The sequence below is a fragment of the Choloepus didactylus genome, chromosome 10, assembly GCF_015220235.1.
Source record: "Choloepus didactylus isolate mChoDid1 chromosome 10, mChoDid1.pri, whole genome shotgun sequence".
NCBI lineage: Eukaryota > Metazoa > Chordata > Mammalia > Pilosa > Megalonychidae > Choloepus > Choloepus didactylus.
Genome location: NC_051316.1, coordinates 63163309 through 63186530, shown reverse-complemented (window position 1 = coordinate 63186530; position 23222 = coordinate 63163309). Strand labels below are relative to the sequence as shown.

General features: G+C 33.4%; 1 protein-coding gene across 5 annotated transcripts in view; it reads left to right on the top strand.

Annotated features, from left to right (window-relative positions):
- The window catches only part of ZDHHC21 (zinc finger DHHC-type palmitoyltransferase 21), a 104796-nt gene that overhangs the window by 19140 nt on the left and 62434 nt on the right, over positions 1 to 23222 (top strand). For all 5 annotated transcript variants that reach the window (XR_005210612.1, XM_037797122.1, XM_037797119.1 and 2 more), the window contains 2 exons: positions 205 to 316; positions 3340 to 3478. Coding sequence is in view for 4 of the 5 variants with exons in the window: in XM_037797122.1 (XP_037653050.1) it covers positions 205 to 316; positions 3340 to 3478 (251 nt within the window). In the remaining variant the exon portion in view is untranslated. The remainder of the gene's footprint in view (positions 1 to 204; positions 317 to 3339; positions 3479 to 23222) is intronic.

The window sequence follows — 23222 nt, the reverse complement described above, 5'->3', positions numbered from 1 at the left end:
AGTGTTTAAAATTAAAAATATACACAATAAGACATATGTAGAATGCAACAGCATCATTTACAGCAAACGTATCCAGACTGCAGATTTAGAAGAAAAATCCCATATATATATATATATGACTACTTATAAAATCTTGTAAGCAGTTGCTGTATTTCATTGTTACTCATTTGCCTACATTAAATGAATTTTAATTTCCTTCTATAGAAAGGGAGTTCTGGGAATTATGTAACAAGTGTAATTTGATGCGACCAAAGCGTTCCCATCACTGTAGCCGTTGCGGCCATTGTGTTAGGAGAATGGATCATCACTGTCCATGGTAAGAAAAACATAATTCACTTTTAGCAAAAATATCATAAATAGGAAAAAATAAATTTTAGTACTTAGCAGGTTTTAAAAAAAAGTTATGTTAAGAGTTTTAAAAAAATCCTTTAATAATGATACCTTTAATGATTGTATGGTTCTATCACCATCTCCCAAAGTTCTTTTTCTACAGAGATCCTATCTTTTCAAACAAGGAGAGATTTTAGCAGAAACAATAAGAATTAATATGCACCCAAATACTACAAAAGAAATAAGATGGTTGTATTAAATGAGGCAATATAAAAAAAGCATTAATATAGTAAGTGGCATATTGAAAATACTTGAATATTAGTAGTTGTAGTTATTGCTAACTGTAATAAACCTCAAACATCCCATTGTTTGTATCCTCCTTTCCATTTGTTTAATTAAAGGATAGCATATTTCAGATACCTTGATATTCCCTCCCAAATTAAGCCTTTTGGAATATTATGCATTAGGTAGGAATAGATACTACCGTTACATGCATGTTGGTATGTGTGTATAAGTGGTAGTTAACCAGTTCTGCTGAAGTGCCAACATTTTTGGTCAATAGGGGGCTCTCTTGTAATATTTAAAGAAACTGTTCTGTTGAGATAGAATTTTTAAAAGCAAGTGCTGTGAGAACTCTGCATTGTATCTCATTTCAAAGCTGTCACAAAAATCTGTGAGCAAGATATTGTATTTAATTCTGTTTTTCTAGCATTAGATCTCTGTATAAATATTTAAGCTAGTATAGTGTAGCACTTTATAAATATATCTGCATACATATATATTTATGTTTGTACATGTATGCAGGCCTATATACAAAGTTAACTACATGACAGGCTTCCTAAATTTATAACTGCATTTATTTAAAATTGACTCAAGGTAGAGTTTAAGCTTTGCCTAATAGTGTTACTCACTTTGGAGATTCCTTATTTTTTATAACTTATTTTGATAGCACATGTAATTAGTTAGTAAACTTTCAATGGAAATTTAGTTTTCAATGAAAACATTTTATTACTATATAAATCTTTTTAAAATTCTCTAATTCTGTCAACAGAATTATGTACAGTATATGACATAGAAGGTGTTAAAAATGTGCCTTGAATTTAAGCAGATTAATTCATAAATGATTTTCTAAACCTTAGTTGTCTGTTTGTAGTTACCACAGTCATAGATTTTAAAAAGTGAATGAAACATTTATTCAGGTAAGTAGTAATCACACTGGAAAACTCAATATTATATACTTTTTAGAGTTAAGTTTCTGTTTAACTAAAAATATAATAAATGCTCATAATATAGTTGGAAATTGATGCTCCCTTTTAAAAGAATGCAATAGTTTATTTTAAGAATCAGAATATAAGCCATCAACTAGGAAATGTTTTGTACTGTGAAGACTAGTGTATTATTTATTTATTTTTAAGAAATAAAACTGACTTGGTGACAAAATATAGTACTTTTTAACGTAAATTCTAAGATTGGGGTGATTTTTCTAGGCCTTTGCTTCCACAGTTTTAATCAACTTCTTAGAAATTGGCAGGAGGGAGAGGGGAAGTAGAAAGGGTTAGTGAATAGGAGAGGAGAGTAGACCAGGGATTTAAATTAGGAATTTTCGTGCAAATTGAATTCCCTGATAGAGCACTGCTGAGATATTCAGAGGGTGAGGAAAGCATTCAGTATGAATTAGAAGCAAGGAAAATTATTGAAGATTTTAGAAACTGCATTATCTTAACTGCCTAACAGCTTTAGATTTGGAGGTCAGTTATCAGATTGCCTTAAGGTTTTCTGTATTTCTGTATCACTCTTTCTAAGTAGTTTAAATGGTACAAAGTAACTGTTACTTGTAGATTGGTTACCTGAATTCCTCTTAAAGCTCTCCAAAGGTCAAGAAGAGTGCTGTGATCATAGCAGTTATTTCTCAAACTTTTTGGAGACAAGGAGTGTCAAGACAGTGATAAGTTATCTTTCAAGCAACAGTGGTTTAAAGAGCATTTTTTTGAGTGTGCACATAAGCACACTTTATTGACAGCTTTGCTTGAAAATAGCAAAACATAGTAATTCTCTTGTTTATAGAACGTGAACTGTTAAGTCCAAAAAGTGCATCTCCAAGGTTGTTCAGGCTAGTTCTATAGTTGATCTTTAAAATAGTTTAATGACTCATCCCCCCAAAAAACAATTTAATTTAGGAGCCAAGCTTGTTATAGCATTTTTTTTTCAGATAGTGTAAGAATAATGCTATTTTGAAATGAAAACATTAATGCAAGATAATTTCTAGTTTTGAACTAGGGTTTTCTGCTGGAATTTTAAAATACTTTGAAAATTTGAGTACAATAAATGATTGTTGAATGGTAAAATATTTAACTAGATCATGAAAATTTTGGAATTGAAACATTTAAATCTTTTTCCCTAGTTACTGTTCGCTATTTTATTGGTGGATATGTGGCTCTAAGGATTTCTAAATAGTTTTGATACATTTTTTATTTTCAGTAGCCAAGGATAGACTTTAAGAAAAAGAAAAATTGTGAATGTTGGAGTGGCAAGTCTAAAGTACATTATGTCAATGCGCTCAAACTGCTCTCCACAGCTAGAATGCTGTAATAAAAAATATACGGGAGAAATGGAGTCTTGTTCTCTTGGCCACTATCTCTTCTAACTGTCCGTTCTCTGGCAAGTGGCTTACCGCCTTTGGTCTTGTTTTCATATTAATAAAACAAGGACACTACCATCTGCTCTTCTTCTTTCACTGGGTTGCTGTGGACTGAAGGTGGATCATATGCAATGATTTCTTTCCTTTTGTAAAGTAAAAAGTTCTTTACAAATGTGAGATGGGGTGTATTTATATCATCTTTTCTACATACTGTTTGCTTTCAGGTTTGAGTGGCTTTAACATATCTCCATGAAGTTAATGTATGTGAAGTTGATTGTGTTTACTTTTAGTTTCATAGTCTTACCAATCCTGAAATTAACAACTTATTGAATTTTAAAATATTGTTTCTTTTTCATTTTTTTTCCCTTCAGGATTAACAATTGTGTTGGTGAAGATAATCATTGGCTTTTTCTGCAGTTGTGTTTCTACACTGAACTTCTTACTTCCTACGCACTGATGTTTTCTTTCTGCCACTATTATTACTTTCTTCCGCTAAAAAAGCGTAACTTGGTAAGAAATGTTTATATCCCCTAATGTTAGAGCAGATATAGCATACAGTTATTAATGTGTTTCCTTGAAGTGTAGAAGATTGAAAACAAAAACAACAAAAATAAACCCTCAAATTGGTGATTTTTAAAATATATTGGGATTGAGAATGTAGACCCTAATTTAACATTACCTTTTAACCAGTTCCATTTGTGATTATTTATTAGTGTCGAGTGATTTCTTTAAAAAGTAACAGATCACTCAATGTGTATGTCTTGATTTAAAAATATCTAGCATAATGAAAAACAAAGGAAAAATGTTAACTTCATGTTTCTTTTCAGAAGTAGAAACATAAGTCTTCTACTTCATTTCATTTTTAAAAGTTCTCAAGGGAATAGGTAAGTTCTTGAGAAAAGGGGCTTTCTTTTCTTCTGACTTTTTGGCAGGAATGATAAGATGAATTTATAGGGTTTTTAAAAAGTAATCCTTATATATACCATTTGAGGCACTGCTTTTCTCATTTTATAGAGGAACTTCAATAGATGGTAAGACTTTTCCAAGATAGTGATGATAGTGGTGATGATGATGACAGCAGCAACTAGAGTTTTTGAGTCCTTAAATATATGTCAAGAACTTTTCTATAGGCATCGGATGCATTCTCATTTTAATGCTCCCAACAACCACCTGAGGGAGACACCATAACCCCTTGCCCCTATTTTGTAAATGAGGAGACAGAGACTAATAGTGTTAAATAAGTTACTGAAGGCATAAAGCTAGAAACTGATTATTCAGCTTGTTTTAGTTGTAGAGCTCAGAATAGAACCCGATCTCGTGCTTTTTTTTTAAATGCAATTTTATTGAGATATATTCACATAACAAACAATCCTTCAAAGTGTATAATCAGTTGTTCGTAGTTGTGTATTGATCACCACAATCAATCTTTGAACATTTTCTTTACTCTAAAAATAAAAATTAGAATAAAAAAGAACATTCAAAACATTCCATTTCCCTCCTCCCTGCATTGTTCATTTACCTTTTTTTCACACTCATTCATTGTTTTTTTTAACTTTATCAAAAAATTAAAAAACAAACAATAAAAAAAAATTTCAAACAAAACCAAAACAAAGGATTAAGAAAAAAAATAGCCTAAATTAACTGCGTTGCTTCCAACATGTTTCTACCCTACCTCAAGAAAATAAACAGACTATAATGTTATCACATTACTGGTAGCATACAATATTTCTCTTTTTATGCCTGACTTATTTTGCTCAGCATTGTGTCCTCAAGGGTCATCCATGTTGTCATATATTTCATGACATTGTTCCATCTTACTGCTGCATAGTATTCCGTTGTGTTTATATACCACATTTTGTTAATCCACTCATCTGTTGAAGGACATGTGGGTTGTTTCCATCTCTTGGCAGTTGTGAATATTGCTGCTGTGAACACTGGCATGCAGATATCTGTTTGTGTCACTGCTTTCAGATCTTCTGAGTATGTACCGAGAAATGCAATTGCTGGATCAAAGGGTAACTCTATATGTAGTTTTCTAAGGAACCGCCAGACTGTCTTAGAGAGTGGCTGTACCATTATACAGTCCCAACAACAATGAATATGAATTGCAATTTCTCCACATACTCTCCAGCATTTGTAGTTTCCTGTTTGTTTAATGGCAGCCAATCTAATTGGTGTGAGATGATATCTCATTGTGGTCTTAATTTGCATCTCTCTAATAGCTAGTGAAGCTGAACATTTTTTCATGTGTTTTTTGGCCATTTGTATTTCCTCTTCAGAGACTGTCTTTTCATATCTTTTGCCCATTTTATAATTGGGCTGTCTGTACTGTTGTCGTTGAATTGTAGGATTTCTTTTTATATACAGGATATCAGTCTTTTGTCAGATACATGGTTTCCAAAATTTTTTTCCCATTGAGTTGGCTGCCTCTTCACATTTTTGGCAAATTCCTTTGAGGTACAGAAACTTCCAAGTTTGAGAGGTCCTCATTTATCTATTTTTTTCTCTTGTTGCTTGTGCTTTGGGTGTAAGTTCTAAGAAGTGACCTCTTAATACAAGGTCTTGAAGGTGTTTCCCTACATTATCTTCTAGGAGTTTTATGGTACTGTCGCTTATATTGAGGTCGTTAATCCGTTTTGAGTTAATTTTTGTGTAGGGTGTGAGGTAGGGGTCCTCTTTCATTCTTTTGATATGGATATCCAGCTCTTCTAGCCCCATTTGTTGAATAGACTGTTAGGTCCCTGTTCAGTGGTTTTGGGGGCGTTATCAAAGATCAGTCAACCATAGATCTGGGTGTTCTATCTCCAAATTCTCAGTCTGATTCCATTGATCAATATGTCTGTCTTTGTGCCAGTACCATGCTGTTTTGACTACTGTGGCTTTATAATAAGCTTCACAGTAGGGGAGTGTAAGTCCTCCCACTTCATTTTTCTTTTTTAGAATGTTTTAGCAATTCAAGGCATTTTCCCCTTCCAAATAAATTTGATAACTAGCTTTTCCAAGTCTGCAAAGTAGGTTGTTGGAATTTTGATAGGAATTGCATTGAATCTGTAGATGAGTTTGGATAGAATTGACATCTTAATGACATTTAGCCTTCCTATCCATGAACAAGGAATATTTTTCCATCTTTTTAAGTCCCCTTCTGTTTCTTTTAGTAAAGTTATGTAGTTTTCTATGTGTAGGTCCTTGGTTAAGTTTATTCCTAAATACTTGATTTTTTTAGTTGCTATTGAAAACGGTATCTTTTTCTTGAGTGTCTCTTCAGTTAGGTTATTTCTCATGAATAGGAACATTACTGACTTACGTGCATTGATCTTGTATCCCACTGGTTTGCTAAATTTGTTTATCAGCTCTAGTAGCTGTGTTGTTGATTTCTCAGGGTTTTCCAGATACAAGATCATATCATCTGCTAACAATGATGGTTTTACTTCTTTTTCCAATTTGGATGCCTTTTATTTCTTTGTCTTGCCAGATTGCCCTGGCTAGCACTTCTAGCACAATGTTGAATAACATTGGTAACATTGGGCATCCTTGTCTCATTCCTGATCTTAGAGGGAAGACTTTCAGTCTCTCACCATTGATTACTATGCTGACTTGGGTTTTTCATATATGCTCTTTATCATATTGAGGAAGTTTCCTTCTATTCCTACCTGTTGAAGTGTTTTTATCAAAAAAAAGGATGCTGGATTTTGTCAAACGCTTTTTTAGCTTCTATTGAGATTATCATTTGATTTTTCCCTTTTGATTTGTTAATGTGTTGTACATTGATTTTCTTATGTTGAACCATCCTTGCATGCCTGCAATAAACCCCACTTGGTCATGGTGTATGATTTTTTTAATGTGTCTTTGGATTCGATTTGCAAGTATTTTGTTGAGGATTTTTGCATCAATATTCATTAGGGAGATTGGCCTGTAGTTTTCCTTTCTTGTAGCATCTTTACCTGGTTTTGCTGTTAGAGTAATGTTAGCTTCATAAAATGAGTTACGTAGTGTTCCATTTTCTTCAATGTTTTGAAAGACTTTAAGTAAGACTGTTGTCAGTTCTTTTTGGAAAGTTTGGTAGAATTCCCCTGTGAAGCCATCTGGCCCTGGGTGTGGGAAGCTTTTTGATGACTGATTGGATCTCTTTGTTTGTGATTGGTTGGTTGAGGTCTTCTGTTTCTTTTCAGTCAGTCTAGGTTCTCATGTGCTTTTTTGGCTAGTGTTCATTCCACTTTATTTGGGCTTAGGTGAATTTTAAAAATATTTGTGTGGCTTTATATGAAAGAAAGAGACAGACAGAGAAAGAGAGAGAACATATAAGGGATTGAGGGAGAGGGAAGAAAGAATAGAATCCCTGATGGAGAAGGGAAATTTTTATTTCCTGCTTATACCATTTAAAACTGTTAAAATTTTTTATATTAACAATTTTAATTTCATTGATGGGATACAGCTAAATTTTTTTTTGAATCTGCAGATTTTATTGAGGTATTCACATACTTGTATATTCCATCCAGAGTATACAATCAGTGTCTCACAGTATCATCACCTAGTTGTGCAATCATTATCGCACTCAATTTTAGACCGTTTTCATTGCTCCAAAAAGAAAAATACCAGATAGACACACAAAAAAAGAAAAAAAAATGAAAACTTCCCTTATCTCTTATCTCTATTTTTGACCCATAGTGGTACACCTCTTACTGTTGATAAAAGAATATTAAGATATTTACTGTTACCTATAGTCTGTAGGTTGCTATAGGTAAATTTCCCTCCATATACCACTCTATTATTAACTCTTTGTAGAAGTACCTTACATTTATAGTAGTTCATGCATGAACTTATTTATATTTGTAGTGTTAATCGGTGGGATACATACTCTAAACAACTCCTTTCAACCAAATTCACCTACAATATGGCACTATTACTTATACTTCTAAAGACAAGCTACCTTCACCTCTATTCATTTCCAAACATTTAGTTCAACCTCATTAAAATTCTTTATATATTAGGTAACTGCTCCTCCTTCTCTAGCTTCTGTCTATCTCTAAGTACCCTATATTTACGTTTTAAGGCACTGAGTTTACATATTCTCGTTAGTTCACATTAGTGAAATCATGCAATTATCTTTCCTTTTGCGTCTGACTTATTTCACTCCTCATTATATCCTCAAGGTTATCCATGTTGTTGCATGCTTCAGGACATCATTCCTTCTTACTGCTGCATGATATTCCATCTATGTATATACCACATTTTGTTTATCCACTCATCTGTTGATGGACACTTGAATTGCTTCTATCTTTTGGCAATTGTGAACAATGCCGCTGTGAACATTGGTGTACCAATGTCTGTTTGTGTCCTGCTTTCAGATCTTCTGGATATATACTGAGTAGCGGAATTGCCAGCTTGTAGGGAAACTTAATATTTAGTTTTCTGAGGAACTGCCAAACTGTCTTCCACAGTGGCTGTACCATTTTACATTCCCACCAGCAGTGAATAAGTGTTCCTATTTCTTCACATCCTCTCCAACATTTTAGTTTCCTGTTTGTTTAATAGTGGCCATTCTTGTAGGTGTGAGATGATGTCGCATTGCGGTTTTGATTTGCATTTCCCTGATAGCTAATGAAGATGAACAGCTTTTCATGTGCTTTTTAGCCATTTGTATTTCCTCTTTGGAGAAGTAACTATTTGTATCTTTTGCCCGTTTTATAATTGGGTTGTTTGTCCTTGTATTGTTGAGTTGTAGGATTTCTTTATTTATGCTGGATATCAAACCTTTAACAGATATATGGTTACCAAATATTGTTTCCCCTTGAGTTTTGCTGCCTTTTGACAAAGTTCTTTGAAGCACAGAAATGTTCGATCTTGAGGAATTCCTATTTATCTATTTTTTCTTTTGTTACTTGTGCTTTGGGTATAAAAAAAGAAGCTACCTCCTATCATTAGGTCAAGAGATGTTTCCCTATTTTCTAGGAGTTTTATGGTACTGTATATTTAGTTCTTTTATCCACTTTGAGTTAATTTTTGTATAGTGTATGATGTATGGGTCCTCTTTCATTCCTCTGGATATGGATATCCATTTCTCCCACCACAATTTATTGAAGAGACTATTCTGACCCAGTTCAGTGGCCTTGGCCTTATAAAAAATCAATTGATGGTAGATCTGAGGGTCTATTTCTGAACTCTCAATTCGATTCCATTGATCAATATGTCTATCTTTGTGCCAATACCATGCTGTTTTGACCACAGTGGCTTTATAATAAGCTTTAAAGTCAGGAAGTGTACGTCCTCCCACTTTGTTCTTCTTTTTTAGGATGTTTTTGGCTATTCGAGGCCCCTTTCCCTTCCAAATAAATTTGATAACTAACTTTTCTAAGTCTGTGAAGTAGGTTGACAGAATTTGATTGGTATTATGTTGAATCTGTAGGTCAATTTGGGTAGAATTGACATCTTAACGATATTTAGTCTTCCTATGCATGAACACGGAATGTCTTTCCACCTATTGAGGTCTTCTTTGATTTCTTTTAGCCATGTTTTGTAGTTTTCTGTGTACAGGTCCTTTACATCCTTGGTTAAGTTTATTCCTAGATACTTGATTCTTTTAGTTAGTATTGTGAATTGAATTTTTTTCTTGATTGCCTCCTTGATTAGCTCATTACTAGTGTATAGAAACACTACCAATTTTTGCATGTTAATCTTGTATCCTGCCACTTTGCTGAATTTGTTTATTAGCTGAAGTAGCTTTGTCATAGGTTTCCTGGGATTTTCCAAATGTAGGATTATATCATCTGGAAATAATGAGAGTTTTACTTCTTCCTTTTTGATTTGGATGCCTTTTTCTTCTTCTTGCCTAATTGCTCTAGCTAGAACTTCTAGCACAATGTTGAGTAACAATAGTGACAGTGGGCATCCTTGTCTTGTTCCCAATCTTAGACGAAAGGCTTATGGTCTCTCACCATTGAGTATGATGTTGACTGTTGGTTTTTTATATATGCCCTTTATCATATTCAGGAAGTTTCCTTTGATTCCTCCCTTTTAAAATGTTCTTATCAAAAAAGGATGAATTTTATCAGATACCTTTTCAACATGAATTGAGATGATCATGTGATTTTTCCCTTTCGATTTGTCGATGTGTTGTTTTAGATTGATTGGTTTTCTTGTATTGAACCACCCTTGCATGCCTAGAATAAACCCTACTTGGTCATGATGTAAAATTCTTTAGTATGCTGTTGGATTCGATTTGCAAGATTTTTTGAGAATTTTTGTTTCTATATTTCATTAGGGAGATTGACCTGTAGTTTTCCTTTCTTGAAGTATCTTTATCAAGTTTTGGTATGAGAGTGATGTTAGTTTCATAGAATGAGTTAGGTAGTGTTTCCTTTTCTTCAACTTTTTGAAAGAGTTTGAGCAGGAATGGTATTAGGTCTTCTTGGAATGTTTGGTAAAATTCACCCGTGAAACCATCTGGCCCTGGGCTTTTCTTTGTACGGAAGTTGTTTATTACTGATTCAATCTCTTAACTTGTGATTGATTTGTTGAGGTCTTCTGTTTCTTCTTGATTCAGTCTCAGTTGTTGGTTTGTTTCTAGGAAATTGTTCATTTCATCTGACTTGTCTAGTTTATCAGCATGCAGTTGTTCATGGTATCCTCTTATGATTTTTTTTTTTTTTAACTTCCTTTGGGGTCTGTGGTAATGACCCTCTTCTCATTTCTGATTTTATTTTCATCTCTCTTTCTGACTTTGTCAGTCTAGCTAAGGGTTTGTCAGTGTTGTTGGTATTCTCAAAGAACCAATTTTTTGCTTTATTGATCCATTATCAATAAATTTTGTTTTTTGATCTTCGATTCATTTATTTCTGCTTTAATCTTTGTTATTTCTTTTCTTCTTCTTGCTTTAGGGTTAGTTTGCTGTTCTTTCTCTAGTTTCTTCAGTTTTTCAGTTAGGTCTTTGGTTTTAGTTCTTTCTTCCTTTTTAATGAGGGCATTTAGAGCTATAAATTTCCCTCTCATCAATGCTTTTGATGCATCCCATAGGTTTTGATATATCATACAGCTAAATTTTAAGGAGAAAAGGAAAGATCTTAAAGTTATGTATTTGGATCTTTATAATAGTATACATGGTCATTTTGGATAATTGAAAGAAGATATGATTTTGCTATAGTTGCTTGCCTGCACTTATTAGTGGACCTTTTGGTGATTATTATGTATTAAATATAGTTTGAGCAATTAATATTAGATTCTAATAACTGAAAAATCTTCCAAAGGAAGAATTTTAAATGGGAGTATATGATATTTTTACACTGAGAACTTAGTTTCTCCTAGTCCCATAGTTAAGAAATATTTCATCTTTTTAATTATTAATGAATTTGTGATGTAATTTGTATTATACATAGAATATGTAAAAGGTTGTACATATTCCCCCAAATGTACCTTGTTTCAAATAATGGAGCTTAATAAGACAAGCATTAAAATAAAACTGCTTGGTAGGATCAAGGTCATGTATGTATGTATGTATGTGTATATATATATATATACATACACACACACACATATATATATATGTATTTTTTTTTTAAATGAGAGAGAGAGAAATAAGATTTAGCAGTGTTGATGAAAAGCTAACAGAGGCTCTCTAGGAGAGAGGGCATTGTAGTATGGTGCAGGAGTTGGCAAACTACTGGCATTGAATTAATTCAGCCCTGTGTTTGTTATAAAGTTTTGTTGAAACACAACTACTCTCATTTGTTTATTTCCTATGGCTGGTTTTGTGCTTCAACAGCAGAACTGAGTAGTTGTGTTAGAGAATGTATGATGTGCAAAACCTAAAATATTTACATCTGGCTTTTTAGAGATTAAGTGGAAAGATCTTGGATTTATAAACAGACACTTAAGATTAAAGCTTGACTTTTCTTTACTACATGTATAACCTTTGACACCTTTCTTACTGTATGTATAACCTTACTACATGTATAACCTTTGACACCTTGCTTAAACTCTCTGAATTGCAACATGTAGTAAGAAAAAGTTATACATGTTCCACTTTTGAAAAATGTGAATAGTAAATGAGGTGATATCTTTAGAAGTACCTGGTATATAGACTTGATTTGTATTACATTTGATTTCAGTGAAAGTTCTCAGAAGGAGGGAACAGTGTTTCTTTGGCATATTGAATTTTGAATTTTACAAACTGTTGAGCACTATTATTAGAAAAATGGTAACAAACTAAAGAAATACCCATAATCAGATAAGAATGTGATTGTAATACTTACCTTAAGGTTTAGAAATCTGGAATTACAAACTGATTTCTCTCCCTAAATGTTTCCAAGATTGTTTAACACCCTATTAAGGAATCCACTAGAAACTCTGGAGAAATTAATGACAATTAGAGGAAGAATCTTTTTTTCAATGGATAAATTGATTATAAGTGAAAATAGTTGAATATGAAAACATATGTGTGTGTGTATACATACACACATAATAAATGTTGAAAAAAGACCAACAACCTAGTAAAGGTTGTATTGGATTTAAAATACTAGGGGGAAAAATATGAAAAATGAGTATGAGTTGGGGTTTGAAAACTCAATGCTGTAATAATCATCAATGGATTGATTCTTACAGTAATCAATTGTAGAAGCAATGCAGGTGATCTTTTTTTTTTTTTACAATAATTTAATATAATTATTGCATGAGAATTAGATAGTTTAACTTGGTCATATTGGTTGTAATACAGCTACATTGGTAGTAAGTAGTAAACTTATAAATAGTTTTAGGGACTCAGCAATTATTTATGTCTAATAGTGCCAAGCAGGAATTGTTCTCTTAGGCTAAGTCTTATAGTATCCTTATTATATTAAGTAGGATGTGTTTATAATTAGCTTCATGTTAGAGGTAATGAAATTTAATCTCTAGAAATTATGTTATAATGTTTCCAAAAATCATTTAACACCCCATTAAGGAATACAGTACTTTTAAACATTATTTATGATCTATTCTCTGAATGAATGAAGTGATTCATATATATCAAGTTAGGTGCATGGAGAGGAAAACTTTATCATAATATAATAATGACCAGTATAAGAAAAGACAATTTGTTAGACTCATTTAAATACAATAAATTTAAGTTTATTACTTAAAATTATTAGAGTAAAGCTGAATTATAGGACATTACCATAGTACATTTATCAGGACTAAAAAATTAGTATTAGTACAATATGAATAATTAAACTATAGTCTTTATTTGGTTTTCACCAGCCTTTCAACTAATGTACCTGTTCTGTTTCAAAATCCAATCCAGATGCCATGTTGCATGTAGTCATCATGTCTCCTTATTTCTCCAATCTGTGGGAAGAATATTGCTGGATTTAATCTGCTAATATTTTGTCAAGGATTTGTGTGTGTGTGTGTGTGTGTGTGTGTGTTCTTGAGTGATATTAGTCTGTAAATTTCTTTTCTTGTAATGTCTTTATCTGGTTTTGATATAAGAATAATGCTGGCGTCATAAAATGAGTTGAGAAATGTTTCTCTTCTTATTTATAAGAGATTGTGTAGAATTGATGCTACTTCTTCTTTAAACTTTTGGTAGAATTCACTGATGAAACCATCTGGACCTGGAGTTTTCTCTTTTGGAAGATTTTAAACTACATATTCAATTTCTTTCGTAGATTTCATGTTTTCTTGTTTCTTCTTAGTGAGTTTTGGTAGTTTGAATCTATTTCATCTTAGTTTGATTGTTTAGATCTAGAGTTGTTTTCAGTGTTCACTTATTATCCTTTTTTTTTTTTTTTTGACCTGTTGGGTCAGTAGTGATGTCCTCTCTTTCATTTCTGATATTGGTAATAGCAGGTTGGTCTTCTGAGCTTGGTCATCTCTTTTTATCTTGGTTAGCTATTTTAAATAACCAGCTTTTGGTTTATTTGATTTTTTGTATTGTTTTTCTTGTCTAATGATTGTAGTTCCCCTTTATTTGCTTCCTTGCATTTGCTTTTTTTTCCTAGCTTTTTTTAGATGGTGTGTTAGCTTGCTGATTTTAGATCTATCTTCTTTTCTGGTATAAATATTTAATACTAAAGATTTCGCATTAAGGACTGCTCTGGTAGCATCCCACAAAATTTGCTATGTTGTATTTTCATACAGTATAAATTATTTATTAATTTCCTCTGAGACATCTCTTTGACCCATGGGTTATCTTGAATTGTGTTATTTAGTTTCCAACTCCTAATTAATATCTAGTTTATTTCCATTATTGCCTGAAAACATACTTTTTATATACTTTTTCCTATTCTTTGAAATATGTGAACATTTTAAAAAATTTATTTTAAATTCATTCATTTTTAAAATCCTTTTTTCTATTTTTATGTTAGTGAAGGTTTGTTTTATGGCTCAGAATATGGTCCAACTTGGCAAATATACATGTGCACTTGAAAAAATTGTGTATTCTGCTTTGTTTGGTGAAGTGTTCTGTGAGTGTCATGTAGGTTAAGTTTGTTGATACTGTTTTTTAGGTCATGTTTATCTTTACTGATATTCTGCCTAGCTTTTTTTTTTTTTTTTTTTTTTTTTTATAGTTAACAGAAGCATTGTATTATGCTTCTTTTTTTTTTTTTTTTTTTTTTTTTTTAAATCATCATTTTATTGAGATATATTCACATACCACGCAGTCATACAAAACAAATTGTACTTTCGATTGTTTACAGTACCATTACATAGTTGTACATTCATCACCTAAATCAATCCCTGACACCTTCATTAGCACACACACAAAAATAACAAGAATAATAATTAGAGTGAAAAAGAGCAATTGAAGTAAAAAAGAACACTGGGTACCTTTGTCTGTCTGTTTCCCTCCCCTACTTTTCTACACATCCATCCATAAACTAGACAAAGTGGTGTTTGGTCCTTATGGCTTTCCCAATCCCATTGTCACCCCTCATAAGCTACATTTTTATACAACTGTCTTCGAGATTCATGGGTTCTGGGTTGTAGTTTGATAGTTTCAGGTATCCACCACCAGCTACCCCAATTCTTTAGAACCTAAAAAGGGTTGTCTAAAGTGTGCATAAGAGTGCCCACCAGAGTGACCTCTCGGCTCCTTTTGGAATCTCTCTGCCACTGAAGCTTATTTCATTTCCTTTCACATCCCCCTTTTGGTCAAGAAGATGTTCTCCGTCCCACGGTGCCAGGTCTACATTCCTCCCTGGGAGTCATATTCCACGTTGCCAGGGAGATTCACTTCCCTGGGTGTCTGATCCCACGTAGGGGGGAGGGCAGTGATTTCACCTTTCAAGTTGGCTTAGCCAGAGAGAGAGGGCCACATCTGAGCAACAAAGATCTGCCTAGCTTTTCTATCAATTATCAAGTAAGGAATTTTGTTTTTAATTCAGTTTTTTTAATGCATTTTTTTATTGTGAACTTTAACATATATACATAACAGTGATAACTTTCAAAGTAAAATAAACAAGAAGTTAGAGAGCAAATTTCAAAGAATGTCATGGGTCACAATTCCACAACATCAGCTAGTTCCATCATTGTAAAATATAACATGCAGAAAGGTGTTAACTTTTGAAGTATAGCTCAACAAGCAGTTATATAGGTAATTTCAAAAATTGTTATGGGTTACTGTTCCATAGTTTCATTTTTTTCCTTATTATGCAATGTAGGGTATATATAAAAAGGTGAAACAACATTCAACGAGTAGTTACAGAGCAAATTTCAAAGGATGTTATAGGTTACAGTTTCACTATGTCATTTACCTCCTTCCAGCAATTCCAGTACCCCAGCATCTAAAAATATATATATATTTATATAAAGTTTCAGTATTCATAACCCTTTGCTAAATTTTATCTTGTTTGTTACTACCCCTTCCTCCCACATAATCCCTTTCTCCGTCTTCAGGGGTGTCTAGGCAGTGAGCACCCTAACTTGTTCATGTTGAAAGGAGGTGTTCACAGCATGGGGTTGGGGGCTGCATCTGATTGTTTTTCTTAAAGAGGCTGTTGCCTCTGGGTTTTAGGACTTGCCTGGCATAGGAACACTCTGTGGATTTATGTTTCTGAGAGATAAAACTTAGTGAATGAATTTTTTATAGAATCTCAGGTAGGGACCTAGGTATTTGGGGACTACTGTTGGTAAGGGCATGGCATACTGTGGCCATTTGGGATGTTTAACTGGAGATTGCATAAGAGAAACCTCCAGAATAGCCTCGAATCTATTTGGAATCTCTCAGCCACTGTGACCTCAGCTTGTTGCCTTTCTTTTTTTCCCCCTTTTGGTCAAGTAGGCATTTTCAGTCCCTCAGTGCCAGGGCCAGGCTTATTCCTGGGAGTCATGTCCTATGTCACCAGGAAGATTCATTCCCCTGGTGGTGTGTTCCTTGTGGGGGAGAAGTAAATGAAGTTATTTCCCAAGTTGGGCTTAGAGAGAGAAAGGCCACATCTGAGCAACAAAGAAGTTCCCTGGAGGTTCCTCTTAGGCATAATTATAGGAGGGCCCAGCCTCCCATTTACAACCCTGTTTAACAAGAGCGTGCCTCAAGTCAAGGGCTTGATTTGATAAGTAGTGGGTTCCTAATTTCACTTAATATATTTTCTGTTTCAAGATAAATGGTCAGTTTCTGTGTTATCTTCACTTAGTTTTACAATCATCATCACTCTCAACTTTAAACAATTATCATAACATAATACTTTCCAGAGCTCTTATCAGCTGCTAATTATTCATCCCTAGTATTAGTTTAGTGCTTGTAAGATATTCCTATTAAATATAGTCTTTAATATGTAATGGGTAGTTTTTCCATATACTACATTGTCAAATGTCACTTGGGGAGCAAAATCTCCCCCAGTTGAGCACCACTGGTTTAGACCATTCACATTTGAAGTACTTACTGATGTGGTTAGATTAAAATCTACCATCTTACTACCTGTTTTCTGGTTGTTCCATTTGTTCTTTGTTTTTTTCACTCTTTTTCTGACTTTTCTGGCTTTAATTAGACAATTTTCATCATTTCGTTATAACTCTTCCTTGACTTGTTGCTGATACTTCCTTTTAAAAACTTTAAGTGGTTGCCCTAGGTTTTGCAATATGCACTTAAAAATAATATACATCTACCCTAAAATATGATACTGGTTCATGTGTATTAGGAGGCCCTTACAACAGTACATTCCTAATTCCCGGCCCCCTATCTCATGTTCCATTATTGTCATACATTTCACTTTTACATGTGCTATAAAAATACTTACTTTGTTACTGTTTTTTCCCTTAAATAGTTATCTTGTAAAGCAATTAAAAATTAGGGGAAAATAGTTTTATTTTTTTCATTTATTCCATTTCCAGCTGTCTTCATTTCCTTATTTTTCTGACCCATTATCCCTTTTGCTTAAAAAACTTCCTTTAACATTGCTTGTAGAGTAGGCCTACTAATATCAATTACTTTGTCTTACAGTGGAATATTCTTCAAACAATCCACTACAATCAGTGTTTTTTTAATAAGTCCTTGCCTGTGTCCCTTTCATTTTTCTCTAAAACAAATTAAAAAATTATATCCATCTCTTGATTATGTATGTCACGCTGACCAGATGGTATAAAAATCCTCTTTTGTTCACCATTATTCTTTCTATTATTTGTGATATGGAAGAAGCATCCCCAAAGATCCCTAACTATCTTTGGAGTTTATATTAATAATTATTATGCATCCTTCATGTGGGAGTAATGGTGCAGTTAAGGTATGCCGTGAGTTTGACTCTGTATTCTTCTGTCAGTCAGACTGAAGTAAAGGCTTTAAAAATGTGCCAAGATCATTTTTCTTTATACCCTTTTTGTAGATAGGTAGCAGCATAATAACTTTTCTGGCCCATCTTTAAATCCCAAGCTAAGTGCTATTCCTTGGCTTGGGAAAGAAAGTGTTAACCCGTAGGTTTGTTGTTTATTTTTTTTTTTAACTTGAAGATGTTCATACATTAGACAAAATACAAAGTGAGTTTCCCCTTGGACTTGGTTGTAATTGTACCTAACCTGTATTCGGTAGAAAACTGGTACATTATGGTTGAGCTCGTGGGAAACAGTTGAGAGAAAAACGGGCTGTTAATAAACTGGGAAATGAACAGTTTGAGGAGCCTGCCCTTCTTCCATTTCTCTCTTCTTGCTTTCTCTTTTCAGGGAGCTCTTTCTGAGCTGGATTATTTAATTGACTTGCAGTTGCCCCATTGTTTCTTAGGACAATTGAATGCTCTTTAGATTTCTTCTTAATCTTTACTTAAAATATCCTTCTATTCCAAACTTTCAAAGATTTGTATGTTTTCACTATCTGAAGTTTTAAGGAAATATTTTAATATATCTTCACTGTGTAAAGGAAGTGTAAGAGACAGGAGTAAAGAATTTACAGTTCATCATAAATCTATCCCCAAATTTAGGATTTATTTTTAAGCTATAAATGTTGATTTATATTCTGACTTATACTAATGGAGGCCCCTAAACTTAAAAATACTTGCTTTTATATCTTTGAAATTAGTAATTAAAAAAACCTAAGATTCTCAATTAATGTTGAGAAGAAAAAAGCATATCTAGAAAAATTGCAGAAACTTGAGTAGTAGGTTCCTTTTTAAATGACTGTAGATAAATTAAGCATTTTTAGTTAGCATAAAAAAATCAGTACAGATTATAAGTTTTGAGATATTTGGAGAAAATTTTCAAATGTTAGACATTAAATTAGTTTGACTACCATTTGCATTTATCATGCTAGCATAATGTTGAATTTTACTTTAAAACCCCTCTTGTGTTATCTTTAAGTAGTACGTGGGATGGAAATCATTGTAAAGATTTCAAAATCTAAAGTGTGAGGAATAATTTGACATTTTTAATGAATGTGATAGGTGGATATTGAAGAAAATGAATTTTCATCTTTGACCAAGGTCTACATTTGATTATTTTCCACATAATTACTTTAAGTGTTTATAAAGAAATGCTTGGTCATTTGGTCTATTACTAAATTAAAGTAATATATTTCATTTTGTTATATGCTGGTTGTTTGCCAAAATCAATATTAGAACATTATAGTTCTTTTATAAAATATGAAGGAAAGTAGCACTATACTTAAAGTATTTTCTTATTTTTAGTATATATTGATCTGTGAAATTTCACTAGTCATATATTTCATGATTTTTATTTTATATCATTCTGGATTTGTAAGTTATTTGATTAGCTGAAAATGTCTACTCTTCTTTACAGTATCCCTGAGAAGATAAATAGTATAGTTCTTGTTTTACAGGTAAGGCAACTGAAATTACATGAGGTTCAATAACTTGCCCAGTCACAGCATAAGCACTTGGCAGAGGTGTGATTTAGATCCATTTCTGTCTCTTCCTAAGTTATGTATTTAGGATGAAGTCAGTGAAGCACAAAGAGAATGATGGAGAGACTGGGGGGCAAGAGAGCTGATGGTATATTGAAGGAGAAATTATAACAATTGTCCAAGGGATATAAAAAAGTAGGGGGTATAATGATGGTATTGAGAAAAGGCAGTGATGCACAGTGCAGTCAATGGTGAATGGGTCAACAGATGAAGTTAAAGTTAAGAATTTGTTAGCATTGTTAGCCTACAGGGAGTGAGCCCAAAATATAGGAGGTAGTATTCAGAGAGTGGCATACTTAAAATTACTATTATGGATACAGTTATTGGAAATGATAAGGTATAGAATTTCAACTGAGAATAGGATAGAATAGATTATTGGTAGAATGAGTTCAAGGAATTCATAGACCTGGTGTTGTAAGAGTTATCTATATGGATGTTGAAATCATCAAGAGATAAGGCTGGAACAGTAAGTTACATGCGAGATCATAACTAGCCAAATCTGACTCTTCTTTTTCATTTAGCTTGCATCAAGAATTGATGTCCCCACTACTGCCTAGTTTTATAAAATTTTTGAAATTTTAAATGTTATAATTTAAATGGTATTATTAAAAACAAATTACTAGTAATATCATTTCATGTAAGTGACCCTTGCCTCCCCTGCTGGTTTGTCTGTGAGGACATTTATGTCTGTGTGTCTGTGTACATGTTGCTTCTATGTGTTTCTTTTCATTGTTTATCTCTGCTACTACATGTATTCTTTCACATGTTGGAGGAAAGGACTCTGTGCTTTTATACAGCGTTCTTCCTCGTTTTCGTACATTTATTCAGTATTTATTGTGCACCTGCTGTGAGTGAGAGCCCATTCTAGGCTCAGGGATTCGTCAGTGAACAATCAGACAAAGTCCCCATCTTCAAGAAACTTCCATATTACTGAGAGAGACGGACTATAAATAATATCAAATGGAGATGGCTATTGTGGAAAAAATAAAACAGGGCAAGGAGATGTTCCCAGGAAGAACAAATGCAGCAGGCCTGAGGATAGAAGTTTGCCTGATATGTTTGAGAATTAGCAAGGTCAATAGAGTTAGAGTAGAGTGAAAAAAGAAAAAAAGTAGTAGATGAGGTCAGAGAGTCAGTGTTACTCTTTCCTGTATCTCTTATCTTCTTTTCAGTATCTTTTATTTGACATCTTTTGTCTCTTCTTTTACAGACCATATGTAACTAAATTTTATTTTACATTTTATTGGTAATTTACTAACACAACTTTCTTTTTACTATAATGTCATTTTTTGAGTGCTTTATATTGTGAAATACATACATACAGAAGAATGCATAAAAATAAAAACATGCAGCCCAGTGAATTATCACAAAGCCTCTTTGGGACAACAATTAAAAGATTTATCTGTTTTATTACATTAGATATAGTTCATTTTCATTGCTATATAATATTTCATTTAATATATTACAATTTATTTATCAATTCTGTTGTTTTTTTTTCTCCTTTTCAAACATTTCCCCTACCTTCTACCCTCTTTCTGCAGTAAACTGTAAACTGCTTTCTATTCTCTGTAAATTTGCTATTTTAGCCATCTCTTATAAATGATGCCGTACAATTTTTGTCCTTATGTGTCTTGCTTACTTTGCTGACCATAATGTTTTCAAGGTTCTTCCATAATGCAGTGTATTTCATAATTTTATTTTTTGTTATAGCCAAATAATATTCCACTGGGTATATGTACCACATTTTGTTTATCCATTTATTTGTTGATGGACACTTGGGTTATTTCTAGCTTTTGGCTCTTGTAACTAATGCTGCTATAAACATTGGTATACAAGTATATGTTTGTGACCGTGTTCTAGTTTGCTAATGCTGCCTTAATGCAAAACACCAGAGATGGATTGGCTTTTATAAAAGGGGGTTTATTTGGTTACACAGTTACAGTCTTAAGGCCATAAAGTGTCCAAGGTAACACATCCTCTGGTACCTTTACTGGAGGATGGCCAATGGTGTCCGGAAAACCTCTGTTAGCTGGAAAGGCACGTGGCTGATGTCTGCACCAAAGTTCTGGATTCAAAATGGCTTTCTCCCAGGACGTTCCTCTCTAGGCTGCAGTTCCTCAGAAATGTCACTCTCAGTTGCCCTTGGGGCGTTTTTCCTCTCTTAGCTTCTCTGGAGCAAAAGTCTGCTTTCAACAGCCATCTTCAAACTGTCTCTCATCTGCAGCTACTCTCTCAGCTCCTGTGCATTCTTCAAAGGGTCCCTCTTGGCTGTAGCAAGTTTGCTCCTTCTGTCTGAGCTTATATAGTGCTCTAGTAAACTAATCAAAGCCCATGCTGAATGGATGGAGCCGTACCTCCATGGAAATTACCCGGTCAGAATTATCAGCCACAGTTGGGTGGGGTGCATTTCCATGGAAATAACCTAATCCAAACTTTCCAACTTAATCCCCACTAATATGTCTGCCCCCACAAGATTGCATCAAAGAACATGGCTTTTTCTGGGGGACATATTATATACAAACTGGTACACCCTGTTTTCAGTCTTTTTGGGCATATACCCTGAAGTGGAATTGCCAGGTCAAATGCTAATTCTATATTTAACTTTTTAACTTTTGGAGGAACCACCGTTTTGCTTTTTACAATGGCTATACTATTTTACATACCCACCATCAATGCACTAGAGTTCCGAATTCTCTGTATCTTCTCCAATACTTGTTGTTTTGTTTTTTTTTAAACAATAGCCATTCTTGTAGGTGGGAAGTGGTATGTCATCTGATTTTAATTTAATGTTGAGCATCTTCTCATATATTTATTGGTCATTTGTATATCTTCTTTGGAGAGATATCTATTCAAGTCATTTGCCCATTGTTTTAGTTTCCTCGGTGCTACAGCAAATACTATGCAATGGGTTGGTTTAAATAATGACATTTCATTGACTTATGTTATTGAAGCTAAGAGAAGTCCAAATCAAGACATCATCAAGGTAATTCATTTTTGCCAAAGACTGGCATTCTGGGGCTGGCTGCCAGTAATCCTTGGTCCCTTACTCCTCTGTCACACCCATTTTTTTAAAAAAATTCAATTTTATTGAGATTGTTCATATACCATACAATCCAGTGTGCACAATCAGTTGTCCACGATACCATCGTACAGCTGTGCATCCACTATTCCAGAAAAGAAATTAAAAAAAAAAAAGAAAAGAAAACTCAAATCTTCCCATACCCCCAATTGCCCCCCTTCATTATTGACTCATGGTATTGGTATAGACATTTGTTATTGTTGATGAAAGAATGTTAAAATACTCCTAACTGTAGTACATAGTTTGCAATAGGTATATTTTTCTCTATATACCCCTCTATTATTAACTTCTAGTTATAGTGTCATACATTTGTTCCAGTTCATGAAAGAGATTTCTGACATTTGTACAGTTGATCACTGACATTGTCCATCATAAGATTCACTGTTTTATACATTCCCATATTTTAACCTCCAGCTTTCCTTTTGGTGACATACATGACTCCAAGCTTCCCCTTTCTACCACATTCACACACCATTCAGCACTATTAGTTGTTCTCACAATATCATGTTACCGTCACCTCTGTCCATTTCCAAACACTTAAGTTCAACCTAGTTAAACATTCTGTTCATAATATGCAACTGCTTCCTATTTTTTAGCCTTGTTCTATATCCTGGTAACTTATATTTCATGCCTATGAGTTTACATATTAGAATTAGTTCATATCAGTGAGACTACACAAAATTTGTCCTTTTGTGTCTGACTTATTGGACTCAATATAGTGCCCTCAAGGCTTCTTCATCATCCCGGTTTTTTTTTTTTTGTTTAAGACAGTTTTGTTCACCCACCATACATTCTGTCCTTAGTAAATAATTGATGTTTCCCTGTATAATCACATATTTATGCATTCACCACCATCACCA